At 43.1% G+C, this 21,264-nt stretch overlaps 2 protein-coding genes across 9 annotated transcripts in view; both read left to right on the forward strand.

Annotated features, from left to right (window-relative positions):
- Nucleotides 1–203: 203 nt before the first annotated feature.
- On the forward strand, nt 204–19,165 carry stat3 (signal transducer and activator of transcription 3 (acute-phase response factor)). 3 transcript variants are annotated; one of them, XM_060039125.1, is made up of 24 exons: nt 204–406; nt 2,236–2,380; nt 3,380–3,623; nt 4,216–4,308; nt 4,463–4,544; nt 4,678–4,778; nt 5,404–5,555; nt 6,162–6,320; nt 6,951–7,043; nt 7,155–7,214; nt 7,300–7,329; nt 7,459–7,552; nt 7,651–7,698; nt 8,139–8,222; nt 10,020–10,118; nt 10,548–10,683; nt 10,852–10,904; nt 11,018–11,112; nt 12,225–12,364; nt 13,339–13,560; nt 14,266–14,308; nt 15,558–15,641; nt 17,364–17,461; nt 17,794–19,165. In XM_060039125.1, exons 2-24 carry the CDS (start codon nt 2,253–2,255, stop codon nt 17,844–17,846), a joined length of 2,391 nt encoding a protein of 796 aa, XP_059895108.1. In that variant the 5' UTR covers nt 204–406; nt 2,236–2,252; the 3' UTR covers nt 17,847–19,165. The 3 variants fall into 3 exon arrangements, with proteins under 3 accessions (XP_059895108.1, XP_059895115.1, XP_059895123.1); XM_060039132.1 differs by having other exon boundaries at nt 15,582–15,641; XM_060039140.1 differs by lacking the exon at nt 15,558–15,641 and having other exon boundaries at nt 205–406.
- A 1,832-nt stretch (nt 19,166–20,997) lies between these two features.
- stat5a (signal transducer and activator of transcription 5a) overlaps nt 20,998–21,264 on the forward strand; it is a 59,032-nt gene continuing 58,765 nt past the window's right edge. For all 6 annotated transcript variants that reach the window (XM_060039148.1, XM_060039150.1, XM_060039147.1 and 3 more), the window contains exon 1: nt 20,998–21,155. The gene's annotated coding sequence lies outside the window, so the exon portion shown is untranslated. The remainder of the gene's footprint in view (nt 21,156–21,264) is intronic.

Consider the following 21,264-nt stretch of genomic DNA (forward strand, 5'->3'; position numbering starts at 1 on the left):
TCGAGCCATTTCAGGCACACGCGGAGGGAGTGACATCCTAGAACAGCGCCATTGCGAAAGCAACAGAATGCCCCGCCCCTTAGATATATTATCCCGCCTTCGACGGCAATAAACGAAACAATAATAGGCCGGAACAATCTTGTGGTTCGTGATTGGTTTCTGTACACGCCAATCTTTGAATTGACGGGTCGTGGATGGTTGGAGCGGCTGCAATGCAGGGGTGGGCTGGAAAAAGAACTATGCGCACAGGAGAAGTCTTCGCCGTGTAACAAATACGACGAGACTGATTTTTATTTAGTATAAAAACAAACATAGATCTAGGATTTTAGGCCCCTTATTTACACCAATCTGCATTCCACATTTATTCGTTGCTGACCAACTTTCCAACCGAGGAAAAACAAGCCAGGTACGTGTCATGAAGTTATAGCCTACTGTTCATTGTTATCTGTGTGTATGTTTCTCATTTCGTTAAATGCTGAAAATGAGTTCAGCCTCTTTCTAGAGTATCCATTGCATTGCAGTCGAGTCGACGCCGTGCATTTTCAATAGTGGCAAGTAGGCCATTGATGCCATCCAAACTTGTCATCAAAGGTTCACGTATAAAGTTGTGTTATAGACCAAGTTGGCGGAAAATCTGGTTTGATTTATGTTCTTGCTTGCTTATGTTTGTTTATCATTGACGTCAGTGCTGCTGTATACAAGTGCACTTTCCTTTAAATTTTGTGCGTTTTTTTTTCTGTGTGTATTCGACTACTATAATAAGACTATTAGCTGAATCATTTTATATTTCATATATTTAAGTACCGTGTTTATCCTGTTTATTATGATCTTGTTGGCTGACTAGTCGTCACGCCCATCTCGATACCTGCTGCAGGGTATCGTGTCCTAAAGCTGGATGTAGCTAACCTGATGGGGAGAGAGCCTCAGTATGATGTCTTGACTGGACATCATCTTCAAAACTATGGTTATGATTGCAGTGCAGTTGCAGACTGCCAGTACTGAACTATCCTCATTGTTGACATGGTTGTGGCCTTATAGTGGGGTCTTACCATGACTTTGGTTAATATGAAGATTACCTACCATTGTTTATTTGAAGATGACTATTGATGACAAGATGTCAACAGCATAGGTGCAAGGTTTTAACCACCGTAATTAGCAGTAATCATCGGGACCTAATGTTTTAAATGCTTAGATCGGCGTGTTGTAGAATGATGCAGATTGATGCAGAGTACAGATCTGGGAATCCAACAAGAAGTCTGTGAAATTTTAACATGACACAAGTTCAACTAAAAAGCAACCGGCTTGAAGTCCCTCAATTATTGTTCTTGGCCTTTTTTATTCAACACACGTTCCTCTTGAAACGAAATTAGGATGCGAAAACTATGTTTACAAATCTATTTACAAATCTGTAATATCAGTGTTGTTGCTGCTTAATAGTGTAGTGTTTTTATTTGTGTGTCCGTGTTGTTGTTATTATTTGCTCAAATATTCTTAACACGTGTGCTGTCGAACTTCCAACCTTCAGTGTCAATTTTTGTAGTAATGGGAAAAGAAGGATACATCTGTAGCTGCCTTGTATGTTTTCAGTAATTTGTGTGATGGGTGTGTAGGCCTAGATATGCATTGTCTTCTAAAAGTATAAAACAACTCATTGCTTCTCTTAGTAATCGTACCAATGTGGCAATGCATTAGAGTCCTTTTTTTGGCAACAATTTTGTAGAATAACCCCTCGCCTGTAATAGAAGTACATATTTTAATGTAAACAGGTGAACTGTTGTAACATAAAAAACCCCATTGCAACATTGTTCTCTGGAATACATCAGTCAACCGTGTCACTAGAAGGCAGGACAACAGCGACAAACTGTGTATTTGTCTCGCTGCTATAGATTTTTTATGAGAGTAATATAAGATATCTGGGGGAGGGGGATGACATCTAATCCATCAGCCGATCAGGTAGGCTAGTTGACAGCTGGGAAGGCCGGTATTTCTTGGCGGAGGCGGAGCTTTCAGTGAAAAGGAAGTAGAAGTAGCATTGCTAATCAAGAAGCGTCCTTTTTTTTTTGGTTCTTGGCAAGCGGTAGTTTCTTACGAAAGAGCAGCTGTTTGATTGGGTCTGTTTCACATGTGCAAAACATGCTGTTTTGGCATGAATGGTCCACCTCATTTAAAGTCACAGCGTTTCTTAAGAAGAAAACAACTTAATAATCCTCCTTTTGGCCGTGTGGTGGTTTGAAGAGGCTCCAGGGGTCACGATGGCTCAGTGGAACCAGCTGCAGCAGCTGGAGACCAGGTACCTGGAACAGCTCTACCACCTGTACAGCGACAGCTTCCCCATGGAGCTACGGCAGTTCCTCGCTCCCTGGATCGAGAGCCAGGACTGGTAGGTGTTCCTCAGATATGTGCCACTGGCCCCCAGATACGGGATCAGTTATGGGGATTAGGGTGTACGACTCCCAGCCGAAAGGGACTGTGTTCGATCCCTCAGTGTCCCCAGCAGTCTAACTTGTAGGCAGTCATCCTTGACTGTAAAAGAGACCATACCCCTTACTTTAACGTTATTGACTTGTTTCTGTTTTCATTGTACTTTTCTTTGGCTGAAAGTATCGGCTAAATTACTCAATATGACCAAGTGGTCATGGTCAATTATCATATCAATAACAATGCTTTGGCATTCTCTCCGGTACAAGGTGTGTTTTTCAGGTTTCACATAGGTCACATTTACTGGTAGTGAACCATGAAGTTCCCTGGAAGTTGATCACCATCCTTACCTTAACGTTATTGACTTTTTTCTGTTTTCATTGTTCTTCTCTTTTGCTGAAAGTATCGGCTAAATTACTCAATATGACCAAATAGTCGTGGTCAATTATCATATCAATAACAATGCTTTGGCATTCTCTCCGGTACATGGTGTGTTTTTTCGAGTTTCACATAGGTCACTTTTACTGGTAGTCAGCCAGGAAGTTCCCAGGAAGTTTTATCAACATTCATCATACAACCCTAAAATGCCAAAAGGCACCATGATAAGGAATTGTATGCTCAGCCAGTAGAACTACTCCAAAGGTTTTGCTTATTGGCAAACAAATGCAACCTTCACCACTAGCCATAATTACAACTAAATAAATAGGCACCCCTGGCCATTTATGCAACTGTACAACATTTCTCAACCGCACATTTCTTTCACCATATATTTGAAAAATGTTTGCATAAAAAAATATTGTATCCTTTTTTTCTATGTCTTCATCAATCTTTCTTTATTCTATATGCTGTACAATGCTTTATTTTTGTAATTCTATTCAGTTGTATCTCGGCCCCAATCCACCACACTCAGAATCCCCCATTTGTTAAACCCTGACCACATCCGTGGTGTTGTGATCTCCAGGGCCTACGCCGCCAACAAGGAGTCCCACGCCACCCTGGTGTTCCACAACCTGCTGGGCGAGATCGACCAGCAGTACAGCCGCTTCCTGCAGGAGAACAACGTCCTGTACCAGCACAACCTTCGCCGCATCAAGCAGCACCTCCAGAGCAAGTACCTGGAGAAGCCCATGGAGATCGCGCGCATCGTGGCGCGCTGCCTGTGGGAGGAGCAGAGGTTGCTGCAGACGGCCACCACCGCGGCTCAGGTGTGTGTGATGGGGCGGACGGGGGTAGGGTTCGTCTGGAGCCATAGGGATGTCGTCATCTGGACCCATAGGGATTTGTAGTGCAGTGTATTTTAATCGGGGAAATCGGTCCAGTTATTGAACTGAGAAATTAGTTAAGTTTCCCTAATTTTAGGCATAGGGGCATTTCAGAATAGACGGGAACAAATAGCAAACCCAAGTGCAACACTTGTGTCGTGTTGGCTGTTATTAACTGTTAAATGTTCAGTTATAAGTCATAGATCCGATAAGTCAAAATAATAGCGAAAAGGTACATTCGTGTGGATCATGTTTCACATATCTTTGGATTTGGACAGAAGCATCCCCAAGGTTAGCACCTGGACCTTGATGTAAATAAGGTAGATCATTAGAAAGAAATATCAACTCGTATGAAAACACGTCTTATATAAATAATCCTGTACCGCACTTTGCTCTATTTACATAGTCTAGAGATCATTTCATTTTTTTTATGACCGTATATATATTTACTGTATATACATATATCAGTGAGAAGGATTAACTAGTGGTGGTGATGATGATGATGATGATGATGATGATGATATTGCCTCTGCAGGACGGCCAGGCGGCGCACCCCTCCGGGACCGTGGTTACGGAGAAACAGCAGATCCTAGAGCACAACCTCCAGGACATCAGGAAGAGGGTGCAGGTAGGGCCTGTCCATGTTGCTGAAAAGACCATCAATATATAACCGATATTTATATTTATTTATTTGTGTGTATCAAAGCGTGTCACCCATGCATTGACTCCCATGTTTGAACAGAGAACATAATGGATTTGAAATGCCTATGTGTCGTTTGCAGGACATGGAGCAGAAGATGAAAATGCTTGAGAATCTACAGGACGACTTTGACTTTAACTACAAGACCCTAAAAAGTCAAGGAGGTGTGCATTGCGTTAAAGGGTTTTAATTAAATCCTGATGAAACAACGGACTTGGGGGACAGATTTTCTTTTCCTTTTAGCCTATACATTTTCAGAGAAAGTAAACAATGTCTCCACCCTCTCGTGCTCTTCAGAGCTGTCCCAGGACCTGAACGGCAACAGCCAGGCTGCGGCCACAAGGCAGAAGATGGCCCAGCTGGAGCAGATGCTGAGTGCCCTGGACCAGCTGAGGAGGGTACGATTAGCCACGCCGTTCAGTCCGGAAGGCTGCTGGGGTGTAACCAGAGCCAAGTCAATGTATTGACCTGACTTCTAATGAGGGGAGGGAGATGGGAGGGAAAAGATCCTAGGCTCGAGTTTCTCCAGATGACAAGTCGGCTAGTGTGAAGGCAGAATCTCGACGCGAAAGCCATTCATCTTTGGTTGATGTACATTAAGCAATAACAGCATCAAACCTTATTGAAGGAATGTACAATTACAGAAATGCACTCAATTACTGGTTAACCTTACAACTGAAAATAAGTAGAAGGAGAAGTTGTAAGCCAAGTGTGTAGTGAAGGGTCAGTTTGGTGGTTTAATGCGCTAACCACGTAGGCAATATGCCTTATACCGACTTAGGTTTGATTCCCATCTGTCTACTGCTACATCTCATTCCCCCTCTTCTTCAACCCGCTTCCCTGTTGCTTTTTCCTGTACTGCCAATACAATAATTTTTCATTTTTTTTCTTCAAAATTTTAAAAAGGTGGAAATGAGACTGCAAGGAACTGAGAACAATAAGTGACTGATGAGATCATGAAGAAAGAAACGTCCTCTCTTGAGGGTGGGTGGACTGACTGGCGTCGCTCTGTTCTTCTTCCAGCAAATCGTGACGGAGATGGGGGGTCTGCTGACGGCCATGGACTTTGTTCAGAAGAACCTGACGGACGAGGAGCTGGCCGACTGGAAGCGGAGGCAGCAGATCGCCTGTATCGGCGGGCCGCCCAACATCTGCCTGGACCGCCTGGAGACATGGTAACCCTGAACCCGTTCAAAACTGTGACAGAGCTTTTCGGTCGGGGAGCCACAATACATGATTTGCCCCTTTGACATTTATTTGAATAGAACAATGTCAAAAAAAGAAATGTGTGGGCATTTTCTAAAAGATTGTTTACAATTTGGAATTTACTTTATCGGGCTCTTTGATCCAAAGTGACTCATAAACAACTGCTGGAATATCCTGCCCCCGTAAGCTAGGAAAGTTTAAGTACCTATGATACATTTGATATCTGCTACCTTTCCTTAAGTCCAGATGAGGGATGTGAATAACTAATTTATTTATACTCCTTTATAAATACATTGTTCAATGAGTGCTGACATTGACATTGTTTTTCTATGCATGATTCGCCAAAAGAAAATAGTGCCGCAGAACCAACATTAGTTACGTCCGTTACTTAGTGTTTATTTCAAGGTGAATAAAAAAAAAAGTAACCTTCCAAATGTTAAACATCGATTTTGACCATCAGGCACCCATAATCGCATAATCGATTAATCAGACCCCTCCTTATACCAGAGTGGCAGAATGTGAATCAACATGTCAAAGGCATGAATCTTATCTCTTCCCCCTCTATTTCCCCGCAGGATTACGTCTCTTGCCGAGTCCCAGCTCCAGATCCGCCAGCAGATCAAGAAGCTGGAGGAGCTGCAGCAGAAGGTCTCCTACAAGGGAGACCCCATCATCCAGCACCGGCCAGCCCTGGAGGAGAAGATCGTCGACCTGTTCAGGAACCTCATGAAGAGGTTAGCAAAGGGGACCGAGTGAATGTTTGTAGCCTTATGCAAGGGTTCGGGTTAGGGTTATGCAATTGATTTCCAAAATATTTGTACGGCCTTACGTTGTTTAATCAAGGCCGATCTTTGTAAATAACCGAGTGATGGCCTTGCTCTCTTTGCTCTTTGAATTTGTTCAGAATTAATGCAATAGAAAAGCAATGCCTCTGATAAAAGCCTTCCATTCAAATTCCCGGGCCATTTTTGAGCATTGTTATTCACTGCATTTCCCATCAAACGGTTTGGATTTCTTTGTTGAGTGTCTAACTTTCCTTTGGCGCAGCCAATGTTCAACATTGTTTGTTGAAATTCTGTGCGGCAATTTTCTTCATGAACTTAAACTCGTCAGTTTGACGTGTTTAGGAGAGGTTTTCAATGGGGCTTATGGCCAGACTGATGATAGAACACGATGTGGACCTGTCTGATCAGGATTGTCTCACGACGTATATTGGGGTACTATGTGTAGTTTTGCCACACATAGTACCATATTTTTTGGTATGATCCTGGATTGTTTTCAAGATGTTCTTCTGTTTTATCTCTGGTTTGTGTGTGTGTGCGTGTGCGTGTGGTTAAATCAAATATTTATACTTTCTGTTCCAGTGCCTTTGTGGTCGAAAGACAGCCCTGTATGCCAATGCATCCAGACAGACCGCTAGTCATCAAAACAGGAGTGCAGTTCACCAACAAAGTCAGGTATTCATGAGGAGGCGTTGTATTGTTTTTCAATAATAGACGGTTTCTACCATCCCAAACATTTAAGAAAATACGGGGTAATGTTTGATGGTACAACATTTATTTGTGCAGGTTACTGGTAAAGTTTCCTGAACTGAATTACCAGCTGAAGATCAAAGTCTGTATTGATAAGTGAGTTAAGCCTCACACACATCACACTCAATATCATGATTACAAGTAGGACCAAGAACTAATCGATTTTCAATAATATTTTCAGGGAATCGGGGGATGTGGCTGCAATTCGAGGGTAAGATTCTACATTTTTGTTCTTTTTTGGATTTAACATGTTACAAATATATTTGTCACCTTCCATTATCTCCATGGTTAGAGAACAAATTGTGTGCAAAAAGATTTTTATTCAGTTATTGTTTTTCAGGTCAAGGAAGTTCAACATCCTGGGCACCAACACCAAAGTCATGAACATGGAAGAGTCGAACAATGGCAGCCTGTCTGCCGAATTCAAACACTTGGTGAGGCCAATGCACCTATTATTAGCTGGCTGGAATGGGAGCCTGTTTTTATTAGTGTTCCTCCTCTAATGACTAACGACTTCTCTGTTTCCTTGCAGACGTTAAGAGAGCAGAGGTGCGGCAATGGCGGCCGGACAAATAGCGACGTGAGTGCACGCGCGTACACACGCGCGCACACACACACACACACACACACACACACACACACACACACACACACACACACACACACACACACACACACACACACACACACACACACACACACACACACACACACACACACATACAGACACATACAGACATGTACGTGTTAACCCTAAAGCAACCTTGTCCTAATACAGAGTCCTCTCTCTTTCAACCCACTCCTTCCGTCTCCCTTTACACTTCCGGCAATTGAGACATTATAAGACCTTGAAAAAAAGAATGAGACATGACTAGCAGTGAATTTTTTGTTGGTAAATCCAGCTTGCATCCTCTGCAAGAACAAAAGGATGTTCTTGTTGATTATTATAATTTTTTGTATATAAACGCCTCATTTACATGCAGACCTGAACTTCTGACCTGAACTGTATTCTCTCTGCAGGCCTCGCTGATCGTCACCGAGGAGCTCCACCTCATCACCTTCGAGACGGAGGTCTACCACCAGGGCCTGAAGATAGATCTGGAGGTGAGGACGAGGGGCAGAAGGGAGGACCCCTCGGCATCGGAATAGTGGAAACATGCGGTCCATACATACTCTGACCCTACGCTGACCCTCTTAGCCAAAGTGACTTAAATGAAGTGCATTTAACCATAAAGTGACAGCCCATAAATTGCAAGTACTCATGACATTTTAGAATGAAGAGATAGACATAGTGTATATATATATATATAATCATAATATTTATATAATATATAATCGTTTTTTTCCCATGGGCAGATGCATCTTTCCAGATGCAGTCTGAGCAGATGAGTTTTCAGGCTACTGCGGAAATTGTCGTGTTTATACTGTCATGACGTCAGTGGGGAGCTTGTTCCACTATTGTGGAGTCAGGACAGCACACTGCGGGTATTTGGTTCAGTGGCAGCTGGGGCCTCCTTGTAGTGAAGGAGTTGTTTTTGATATAATTTCAACCCACACAAGGGACCAGGGATCACATTCACCCCAGTGGTTGTTACGAGCCATGAGGCTACGATGGGCGACTGGTGAGAGATGGACGATGCTACCGCATTGTCTCTCTCAACTGGTCGAGCAAGGCATTAAGCCTGCCAGAGGCTGGGTCACGCCATGCCGGAGGCGGTGGATTGATTCCCACTGAATGGTGCGCCACCCATTCTAATGTGCTCTGGGTTCTTGGCTGCTTCGAAATGAAAGTACAAACATTTTGTAAACGCTCTTATTGGTAAATAAGAGAATGGTAGAGCACTTATGTAGCAGACAATACCGGTCTTGGTGATTAAACCATTGTAACCCTCTTTCCGGATTTCACTCAAACATCCGTTACCAATCGAACTGGTCCAAATCCCTTTGTTGTGCCGATTCTGCCTACGAGCAAGTCATTTTGACTTATGACTTTGGAAACAGATGTTTCAGTATAGCCAGAACCGACTACTACGATTGGTTTGATCAACCACATGCTAATAAGTGTTCACAAGTCATTCAGTATTTAAAGTAACCGTGAATTGAAGTATCCAACCGTGTGTCGACACCGCATCCTACTGAGCTGACGGTCGGACTCCACCTGCTTCAGTCTATTTAACCGTGCACCCACACTGACTGTGCTGTTCATGCTGCCGTGACCAAGTGAATGTCTGCTCTAGCACAGTCCTGCGTGCAAGACACGTGATCTGAATCTAGAGCTGTGTGTGTGTGTGTGTGCGTGTGCGTGTGCGTGTGTGCGTGCGTGCGTGCGCCGGCACACCACACTACAAAGAACACGTTGTCAATGCAGTCGTCGTTACATACAGGAAATGAAAGGTAATACTGAGCTAGCAGTTGTGTCATCTTGCTGTGTTGCATGGCGTCTCTGTTTGATGTAAAGTGAGAAGTGCACAGTTCATCGCGCGTGTAATCTTATCTGAATGACCTGCTTTGTAGCCCAGGGTGCATGCTTTTGTCAGAGGCGCTGTCTGCTTTGAAGGGGGAAGCCATGTACTCCTTTCACAAATATTTGTTCTCAAGAATGAAATGTGACCATCCAATCCATCCGGGGAAGTTTTTTTCCTTGTTACCTTACCTTGTTTTATCCTGGTCCACTTTTGTCCCACCTCCGTGTTCGATCTGTAGCTACTATTCAAGCCACTAGAGGCTGCTAATGGGGAAACGTACAAGGTGCAGTTAACACCCAGGGGAAGGAGATAACCTCTTTTTAAATTGATGCAACATAACTCGTCCACCTCTGCAATTTTACAGTAACTGTAACCGCAATCTTTAGAGGTTAAGTTGTTCATGTCTAATTGTATCGATATTGATTTGTTATTGCAGACCCACTCCTTGCCAGTTGTGGTCATCTCCAACATCTGCCAGATGCCCAACGCCTGGGCCTCCATCTTGTGGTACAACATGCTCACCAATCACCCCAAGGTATGACAGCGCCCTCTTGTGTTGCGGGGGCTGAACTGGCCTTATAGAAAATGTGTGTATTTTGAATGTCTTTAAAATAATAATTATTATTCAGTGTGTTCCTCGACATAAAGAGAACTCTGGTTAATTTACTTTTTGTTCACATTTGTCTAAAGAACACTATTTATAGTAACAGTATCTCATACCAAAAGCATGCTTAAAAAAAGTACTTTACTTTGCATTATTTGGTGAATACTGCAAATATGTTGTTGCTTTGATTCCTAGCAAGCATAAAGAGGTTCGTTTTTTTTATTTTTACATTCATTTCTGGATTGTGTGTGTGTGTGTGTGTGTGTGTGTGTGTGTGTGTGTGTGTGTGTGTGTGTGTGTGTGTGTGTGTGTGTGTGTGTGTGTGTGTGTGTGTGTGTGTGTGTGTGTGTGTCCCTCCAGAACGTAAACTTTTTCACCAAGCCCCCCGTGGGCACCTGGGACCAGGTGGCAGAGGTGTTGAGCTGGCAGTTCTCCTCCACAACCAAGAGAGGCCTGACTATTGAGCAGCTCACCACCCTGGCAGAGAAGCTCCTAGGTGAGCGGACGCGAGGGAGCGAGAGCTAAGAACCCCACAGCGAATGTCTGGAATCATAATCATGTTTTTGTTTATCGTTAACTGTGTGAAAATCAAAAGATTTAAAGTGTGCGCGCGGTAGTGATGAAGATGAATACAATGTTGACACAGCGTTTGTTTCGGGTTCAGGGCCGTGCGTTAACTACTCTGGCTGCCAGATCACCTGGGCCAAGTTCTGTAAGGTAATTTATCTGAAGTTCACCCAAGAGTCGACCGTCTTTCATCGGTACACGACTGTATAGGTGGACCTGAGGTTTCAACAGACTTTTTGGTTCCCCCCCCCCCCCTCCTCTAGGAGAACATGGCAGGGAAAGGCTTCTCCTTCTGGGTGTGGTTGGACAACATCATCGACCTGGTGAAGAAGTACATCCTGGCTCTGTGGAACGAGGGGTAAGACGACGCGGCTGGGGGGCCTTTTGTGTCCTCAATCTCGTATTGATCCCAGATGGATCAGAACATGATGTTATTACAAACCAGGGATGGGAATAACTCAAGTTATTCATGGTCGAATAATCGGGGGGTGGTATGAACAAATAATCGATTATTCGATGTGTGCCGACATTCACAAAGGCAGCCATGGATCATCGGCAAGAAATCACTTAATATCTTAAACGCAAAACAACAACTACTTGCTAAGGTAGTCAAAACGAGAGCTGGTAAATTTTGAAAAATGCATTAATCTGTAATCCAAAAACGCGGTAAGATGCTATTGTATTTGCGGTATAAAGGCTGAATCGCAACGGTCTATACTTTCAATATAAAGAGTACTTATTTATAATTTGAAATTTGTCCCAGCCTTTATTCCACAGATACTATAGGGTCTATAGCATATAACCACGTTTTCTGATTACAGTTGAATGTAACAGTAAGCTGACAACATCGCTAGTTAACACCGCAACTGCAAATTAAACACACGGAGATAACCATGGCAATCGGTCAAACAAATTTTCTTATGGTGATAATTCTGCACGCACATCCACCGTGTTGATAAACAAATAGTCCCCCTATAAATGAATGGTCTTCATTTATTTTCTATGGCAAGTGAGCGGGATAATGCCCTTGGACACCTGTCCAACATTAGTTCCGTCCGTTATTTCTTGATTATTTGAATGGGAAAAAATGTTAATGGCCCAAATGTTAAAAATCGACTTTGACCCTCGGGAATGAATAATCTAATATTCTGACCCATCCCTATTACAAACAAAAATGTAAGTCTGTCGCCTTATCTGTGACACACATGAGACTTTACATCAATGTTTAAATACAATAATACAATGATTTTATACCCAATATTGCAGTCTCAGGTATAAAGTGCAGATTTCCCTTGTAAATAATTTGAGTTTTCTCTTTATTTGAGCAGTTTCAGCTTAGTTTTACAATCTCGTTGATTGCGTTTGTTTGAGTAAGCTCCAGCATCCCTTGGTCCCATCTGTGGCTGCTGATTAGGCGTTTGACTCCCTTGCGTCTCGTGACCAGACTCTCGGTGTGTTCCACTCGTGCAGGTACATCATGGGCTTCATCAGCAAAGAGAGGGAGAGGGCCATCCTGAGCCCAAAGCCCCCAGGCACCTTCCTGCTCCGCTTCAGTGAGAGCAGCAAGGAGGGCGGCATCACCTTCACCTGGGTGGAGAAGGACATCAACGGTGAGGCTCTCCGTCATCCGTCCATCCGGTTTTTAGAGCGCCAATTAGATGATTGATCGACAGTGATGGACAGGTCAGGCCGATCATCTGTTTTTTAGAGAGCGGATCAGATGATTGATCCATCAGTCATGCACCAGTCAGGCCGATCAGTCGTTTTTAGAAGACGTATAAGGGGATTCATCGTCATCAGTCATTCATACAACAGTCCAGTCAATCAACAGTTATGAGATTCACTTTCTTCTTTATACTTTAAACAAAAAGACGTCGACCCGCAGAGTTGCCTTTGTTACGAGTAAGGTCTTTCCAGCTAAACAAGAAAGGTAACACAGAGAGACAGACACATACCCGCTATTCCCTCTAACCAAGGGAAAAACATATTCTAAAAAATACTCTCTACAGTATGGGTCGGCTTAGCTCAGGAGGTAGAGCAGTTAACCCTAACTGCTCACTTATTTGACACTTACTTTATTTAAAAAAGTGTGTTTATAGCGTCTTCAGATGCCGCCACGTTGACAAAGAGTTTCTGTTATCCATTGTGGCCTTTGTCTCCACCCTGACCTCCGCGTGGTGAACCCCCATGTAGTCGTTATCCCTGTCGCACACGGGTCTTTACTGGGCTCGTCTGACACCAGCACACCGCTTGATGATGAGTAAATCACATTATTGTAGAGTTTGAAGTAATATTAGACACAGAGCAAGTGCTCCATCCTGCCATGTCAGAGCGCTCCTTGAGTGTGTGTGTGTTTGCGCGGTGAAGCACGATCTAGCCTGTGTGCATGGATGGCACCGTTAGGGCTACAGCCTCACCCAATCGCACAGCTCAATCTGCCAGACTCGAGGGGGGGGGGGGGGGGGGGGGCCCAAGTGAGGCTGCTTAAAGCAGCACATCATCCAACACACAGTCCACAACACCTGGTGACACCGGAAAACCACCCCAAAGACAACAACTAAAGGAACGGAAGTTTGTGTCGCAGGGAAGACCCAGATCCAATCAGTGGAGCCGTACACCAAGCAGCAGCTCAACAGCATGTCCTTCGCTGAGATCATCATGGGCTACAAGATCATGGACGCCACCAACATCCTGGTCTCGCCGCTCGTCTACCTCTTCCCCGAGATCCCCAAGGAGGACGCCTTCGGGAAGTACTGCCGGCCCGAGGCAGTCCCGGAGCCGGACGTGGGAGGAGACCCCATGAACAGTGAGCTCCTTTTTTCTGTTTGTTTTTTTTGTGTGTTTTTCTTTTACTTTGTTTTAATTGAAAGGCTGTTTATTATATTTCTATATCAACGTAATGCAGACAGTGCCTTTACCTGGGAACAGATACCTTCCCTTGAAGAAAAGTAAAATACAAATTCTAAATAATGCAAAAATAATAGTAAAATAATGTCTAAGAAAAAGAATGGAAAAATTCTTTTTCGCTAAACGGAAATTGATGGGTATCATTTACCATGATGACATGTGATTGCATTCTATTTAAAACGACCTTTACTTGTGAGCTACAAGCTACAATTTCTACACACTGGACCTTTTAAAATACCTGGCCTTGGCATCATCCATTCCCCACAGAGAAAATAGTGTATGGGTGGGTTCCCTGGGGTTAAGCATTTTAACTTGACAATATTAAAGCAGGGTATAGAAATACCTTTGTACTGTCTCTATATGTATTTTTCTATTGAAAACAAACTTTACAGGTGAGCTGCTCAAGTCTACACAATCGACCTCTTAAAATACCTTTGCTCCTTCCCCGCATGGAATATCATGTAGTTCATGAGTGGGTTCCCTAGGGTTGTGCATTATAGAACCGTGTAAAAAAACCTTCATACGGTTTCTTTTATGTTTTTGATTTACTTCCCCCGAATGAAACTACTCTTCAAAGCCTGCCTCTCTCCCCTTGTCATTCCAGCCATTCAGCCGTACCTGAAGACCAAGTTCATCTGCGTTACCCCGTGAGTAATCCACCCCTTCCCCTTAAAGTCTGATGCTTACATGAACCGTAAGCATGACGCTCTTCCTCTGTGAACAGCATGTGAGCTCCTTCGGTTATGTGGCGATCCTTCTTTTGTTGTTGTTCTTCCTGTTCTCCTTTCCCTGAGTTAGCATTTCAGCTCTGCTCTGTGGTTTCCATCGTTGTGCGTGTGAGTGTGTTTTATTCTGGTCTTGCGGAAGAGAGTGGCGAGTACCGTACAGGCGGGTGGGCGTGCTTTACCGAGCACGCCGCTGGGTGAAGCGCCATGCGTACTGAAGGGATGGCATTTATTGTTGCTAGGCGACCGAAAACAACAGGATTGTCCAGTGTTGAGTGCAGACATAATTGTCCATTAAATGGGCCCTTCCCCCCTCTCCCCCCATCTTATTCATGTTATTTTAACCGATAGAGACGAAAGGAATTAACATGTACACATGATTTCAATATTTTCTCCCTCAAGGGTTCCAAAGTATTCATTTTAAGCGTTAGTGACACAAAGAATGATTAGTTTCTGGCTCAATTCATGTCAAACGTATGCAAATAAACATTCATGTAATTTAGCCTTGGAAAGGATTCAAAAAACGCGTTACGCAAAAACAAGTTGGACTTCAATCTGGTTCAATCTGAACCAGAGTCACGGTTGCAACTGCCCTCAGGTCTATGATGCAAGACCTCAAGGGAACAAGAGCTTTGCTCAGTGTAGCACTGTCATGCCCCCGTGCGTCTACATGACTGGAGTTTATGATGTGAACACTTGAAGGGAGCCTTGATGAAGTGGCCTGGAGACATTCACCATTAGCGTTCAGTTCCATCTTGGAGGGGAGAAAAGGACAAAGGCCCCATTATGGAGACTAGAGAACACTTGGAAACACATTCACGGAATGTTTCATCGTTTTTATAATCAACACCCTCTTCCACCTTTCTCCGCAATCCACTGTTAGAACTTTAAAGACATTTGACTTGGGAATACATGTACATTTGGGTGTAAACGTTTGTTTTTTTTAACTAGTAAATCTATCCTTTTGGGGTGCCCCCTGCCTCGGGTGAGCCAGGTCTAAATGCAATGGTGCCCATGGCGTTGTGCACACTCACAAGGGCCGTCTGCGTCGGGCGTTTTTGGGGTGATAACTGGGTGTCGTGTAGTGCTGGCGTGGAGGGGTGGGGGGAGGGGGGGGGGGGGGGGGGGGGGGGGTTGATTGCTATTTGTTGTGTTGCGACGTTCCCCTCAGTGAGATCCTCACCTGTTTCCATAGGTGTCCCTCCGTGTTCATGGACTTCCCGGACAGTGATCTGCTTGGGAACGCATTCCCAGGGTATGCGCTTCTGTAGATGGCGTGTGTGTGTGTGTGTGTGTGTGTGTGTGTGTGTGTGTGTGTGTGTGTGTGTGTGTGTGTGTGTGTGTGTGTGTGTGTGTGTGTGTGTGTGTGTGTGTGTGTGTGTGTGTGTGTGTGTGTGTGTGTGTGTGTGTGTGTCCCTGTTTTGTGAGGGTGTCGTTGCACTCCCTTTCACCACCCAACTGTCACCAACACCACAGTGTCCTACTCACCTCCTTACTCCTACTGTCTCTTTGGATCTTACCCAACCCCATTTCAGGAACCTTTCACCCAAACAGTCTCCCAGAGTCCCCCATGTCATTTTCCACTGATGATTTCTTCTTCATCTTCCTCGAGTCACCCTTTTGTTTTGCAATTGCCATTTTCATTTCCCCTATCATAAATCTCAACAATCCCACAATGATATAAACCGATGAAACCGTGACAATCAATGAATAAGTTTTGCGGCATATTTCCGAATTTACTATTGGGGATTCACCCTAACTAACAATTGAAAGCTTGCATGGAGACTTCCCATTACGGAGAATTGTCTTTTTTACAAATCTTTATCCACACTCTTCTTAAACCAGTGCTTTTCTCTCTATTCGTTTTCTGAATTGTCTTTCACCGAGGGTTACCAATGTCACTGTTTTTTATTTTACCAGTTTCACGTCACAGGCTCATTGCACTTAGACCTAGGCCGCGTTAACCATATGAAGAGGGGGAACTGTTGTGCACTGATGTGTTTGTGTTTGAGCATGCATAGGGTCGGCTTAGCTCAGGAGGTAGAGCAGTTGTCTTGTAACCGAAAGGTTGCTAGTTCAATACCCTGCTCCTCCTAGCTGAGTGTTGATCTGTCCCTGAGCAAGACACTTAACCCTAACTGCTCCTGACGAGCTGGCTGTCGCCTTGCACCGTTGACTCTCCCGTCGGTGTGTCAATGTGTGTATTAACCGATGTAAGTCGCTTTGGATAAAAGCGTCTTCTATATGCCGTAAATGTAAATGCATGAGGCTTGAACCACATGCCCTTCGAGGCCTATTTGCTTAATAACCCGTTATAATAACAGCCTAAATTCTCGGACATTTTGGTGATTGCTTCTATGTATTGCAGTTTATTTAATTTATTCAGTTAATTCAAGCTTTTAAAATATACTACTCACTACTTTTGTAGTTTCACTGGCATATGGCCCATTCATTAACAAGAGTTGAATTTGAAATATACTTGCCTTGACGTTTGTCAAAGTCCTGCCTTCTACCTGAAACTAACTGCCCCAACTGGCTTTTTGCCACTTTTACACACATAACCTGTCCTCCATCTAGCTAGATGAATGAGTGTTTGTGAAAGTGAAGTTTGCAGTTGATTATTTGAAGCTCACACGTTGTTAAAATGAGGGCACGTCACACTTGTGAGAACCAGAATAGAAGATGTAACCCTTTTGCTAACTATCAGTCTGTATGTATGCATGTGGAGGACGGTAACAAGAGAAGTGTAGCCCATAGCAATGGGAGATTTAGCATGCTAGCAACCTTATCAGTTTGAATCAGCTGTCACTTATGGTTAAAAAAAACAGATAGACAACTGAGATTGTAATTGCGTTGGTGTGGAGATCACGCCATTTACATAAACCGGTGTTGATGCTAACCATAAACCATTTCTTATCCGTCTGTGTATGATTTACATGCATGAAATGATGTGTCTGGGTTCTTGTTTTGTCCATAGCACCAACTCGGGGAACACCAGCGACCTGTTTCCCATGTCCCCTCGTACCTTGGACTCCCTGATGCATAATGAAGCAGAGCCCAACCCAGGGCCCTTGGGTGAGTCTTCCAGAGCACAGATGCTCCTCCTCCTCCTCCTCCTCCTCCTCCTCCTCCTCCTCCTCCTCCTCCTCCTTGACCTCTCCGTCCTCCCTCGGGGAGAATGAGTGTTCAGAGAGGGGCCATGTAGAAACGTTCACTTGAAATGTGTGCCCAGTTCATTATAGCACCACTCTCAGTGGCTCTGGATAGTATGCTGAATGGTTAACACTTAAGTCGTAGTAAAACTGGCACATGTGTCAGGGACTGCCTTGCCCGTCCGGGCTCTGGCAAAGCCTATTTTTTTTACCTAAAGTCCCAACTATAAACCGGTTTCTGTGTTTCCTCCACAGATTCTCTCACTCTGGACATGGAGCTGAGCTCTGATGTGGCGTCGCCGATGTGAAGCCACCTGTACTCTGGCTTAACATGTGGATTTCCCGTGCTTTTTCTGCCCTTTTTAAAGGGGAATCTCTTGTATTAAATTACAAGTGTTTGAGCCAATGTTGCGACAGAGAGCTCATGTTGGAGTTTGTATCTTCCCCTGCATGGTCCTGCTCGCCCCGTTGGTCATCTCCTTGTTGTCTACCTTACCGTTAAGATATACACTTGGGGTTCTAAAAAGTATGTATAGATTTTCAAAATGGCCGTTTTGAAGTTTCTCTTATGTAAAACTGATGGCAAGGTAATGCACAGAATACTGCAATTCCAAACTTGCAGGATATTACCATCCCACATTATAGTAATTTATTACTATACAGGGAACGTGTTTCTGCATTCGGGATTTCTAATGTGTTTCTGAAGCATTTTAACTGTGGTCACCAAAGCTATGTCCTTTTTCCTCTTTCCCCATTGGTCGATTTTTAATTGAATGGATTCCGTTTCGTTTCGTATTTGACCAATCAAAAGCGTCTCTTTGAGTGGTTAGTTTGAAAAAATGGTTTGATTTTCCTTTTTTATGCAACTGTAGCACATGTATTCAAATCGTATTCTTTTTTTACTGTGGCTCTAGGCATGGATCACTGTGGCATTGAATTCCTTCCATAGTTAGTCTGTAAACCTGCCCCCCGCCCCCCCATCTTCTTATTTGTGTGATCAGATTTTCTCTCTTACAAACATTATTTATGACAAGAAACGTATATTTCTTAATGTCTATATTTGGTCTTATTCCCTAACCATGGATGTTAGATATGTAATAGCCTTCCCTTTGGAAGGCCGTTAACACAATTTGGATTGAAGATCACAGATTGAGCCCTCCCATTTTATCAGACAAAAAGCAATTGAACAGTGTTCAAGCATAATCTATAACTAAATGTTTTATAGCCCTATTGATTCAATAAATAGGACTGCAACAGAAAATGTATTGACATTATCGCAGTTATAGAATTGCACATGCCAGGGTGTTTTCCAATGTATGTTTTTTCGCAAACACCTGAATTCATCGGATGTGATCGGTTATACGAATCATTTAATTGTATGTGTCAGAATGTCTGTAATTTATGCTCAATTAGTATAGATATCATGGATATTTTTCCTTTGCGATCTCGGTGATGAGTACATCAATTTATGTATTTACATTTTTACAACATGCAAGAAACACATTTACGAGACGTCAATTCATGCAATTACATTGTGTGTGTTCAGAAATTAACTGTGTAAATTATGCTTTAACTGTATTGTATTTCAAATAAGAAAATAAACATTACGTCACTAACGGAACACCAATTATGCCATGGTATTTGAAGTGCATGGACTTTGCCCAGGATTTTTTTACAGTAAATACTGGAAGAAGGGGAGAGATGCCTAAGCCTAACCAACCTTAAAGGTGATGTGGATGTTGATGTGGATTTAATGCATTTATACCCAATTCCAGTTTAAATTAACATTTAGAGAAGATGTATCCTGAACCTTGAGGATGACAAGTAAACTAAATTGTTATAGTGCCTTTGTCACTCTGATCTCTCTCCCTCGCTCACGCTCACACTCACACTCACACTCACACTCACACTCACACTCACACTCACACTCACACTCACACTCAGGGTTAGGGTTAGGGCCTCTTGGTCGGAGATGAAGGGATGTGGAGATGAAATGCGTTTAATGTCAGCTGCTGACTCAGCTGTTTCAGGAAGCTACTGGCAGCCGCTGGTAGTGGCCAGCAACCAATAGGGTGTGAGGATTGATTCAGCCCCAATTGCACTGCAGCCTGCAGCGAAGTGTAATGTGTGTGTGTGTGTGTGTGTGTGTGTGTGTGTGTGTGTGTGTGTGTGTGTGTGTGTGTGTGTGTGTGTGTGTGTGTGTGTGTGTGTGTGTGTGTGTGTGTGTGTGTGTGTGCACAAGTAAGGGAGAGGCTAAAGGGTGGGCTAATGCTCCATGGTTGCCTACCACATGACAGAATATTATATAATGTAATTCCTTCATTGTCATTACAGAGTACGGTGAAATTTAGTGGCAGTCCAAAACACGAATTCACAACCATCAAACAGCAATTTAAAATAGCCCAAAAGTTAGAAGTATAGACTTATTGAATGTACTTATATACGAATAAAATATCTTTGCTTTCACTCATAAAAACAGTAAGATATAAAAATGACGACAATGTGGTAGCATCTGGGATATTGCACTTGTGGTAATTTGCTGAAATTAAAATGACATTGCAGGTTCCCTATATGCAAGTAGTGCAGTTAGGAATATAAACATGCAAAGAAGCAGTTGCAACGTACACGTACTGTATATGCATTGTTCTATAAGAGTTACTTTAGAACACACAAGTACCATACCTTGTTGGCAGTGGTCAGTTATTTTATTGCTTGTATGGATAGAAGCTCTCTGTTTGTTCCTAATTTGATGTACCTGAAGCGTCTACCTGAGGGCAGCATGTCAGAGAGATTAATACCAGGTTGGATTGGTCTTTCAGTATTGTGGTTGCTCTACTGAGACAGCAAGAGGGATAGATATATTTGATTTTACCTCAGTATTTTACATCGACAATGCAAAGGTCCATACGCTGTTTATTTTGTCAAACATTATCACTCCATAGTAACGGTGTCTCTGTCAATCCATCTGCCAGCAGGTGTCGCTATGCTACAAATAACAAAAACGAACTGTTTCATTTCATTCTAGTCAGTGGTTTAGGAAAGACCAGGCAAATGGATGTAAAACAGTTGATTGGGTGAGCAGATTAGTAATAATAATTCTAATTCTAATTCCAGTGCAATCATAATATAACGAATAATCATATATTATTCTTATTATTAGTAGTATTATAGTTATTATTGTTATAACAACAATTATTATTAATATTATTCTAAAATATGTAATAGGCTACTAATAGTAGGCTTTGACTATAGAAGTAAATGTTTTTACTGGAAGTAAAAGTGCACGACTAGTAGTTTTCACCAGTTTTTTTTAACTAAATTAGACCACCATAAGCTCTATCATTTAAATCCAGAATTATTCTAAATTGACCTATTGAAGAAATCAGTAGAAATATTTGGTATTACTCATATCACCATCAGTGACAAGATGCCGGAAGTGGGCGGTTTTTGGAGGATCGACAGAAGGCGAGTGACAGCCAGAGAGAGAGAGAGAGAGAGAGCGCGAGAGAGCTAGTTGAGAAGAACTGCGTAGCAAACTGTTGGAAACTAGCGCCTGACAGAGTCCCTCTTGCACTCAACTTTAGGATAAAGGACAACGCGTTACAACGTCCATAGAGGTAAGATCGGACACTTGAAAGACCTTTCATTTTGTTGTTGTTCTTTTCATATGCTGGTGATGATCATGTGTCATGTTGCCCAAGAATGTCCTGACAGCACTACAAGCTG

Source organism: Gadus macrocephalus, chromosome 2 (genome assembly GCF_031168955.1).
Source record: "Gadus macrocephalus chromosome 2, ASM3116895v1".
NCBI classification, from domain to species: Eukaryota; Metazoa; Chordata; class Actinopteri; order Gadiformes; family Gadidae; genus Gadus; species Gadus macrocephalus.

Bases quoted from the DNA above. Each gene is read 5' to 3' on its own strand.
- stat3 (XM_060039125.1), top strand. From the start codon at position 2,253: ATGGCTCAGTGGAACCAGCTGCAGCAGCTGGAGACCAGGTACCTGGAA. The intron at 6,321-6,950 runs GTTAGCAAAGGG...TTTCTGTTCCAG, and splicing joins TTCAGGAACCTCATGAAGAG to TGCCTTTGTGGTCGAAAGAC. The intron at 15,642-17,363 runs GTATGCGCTTCT...TTTTGTCCATAG, and splicing joins CTTGGGAACGCATTCCCAGG to CACCAACTCGGGGAACACCA.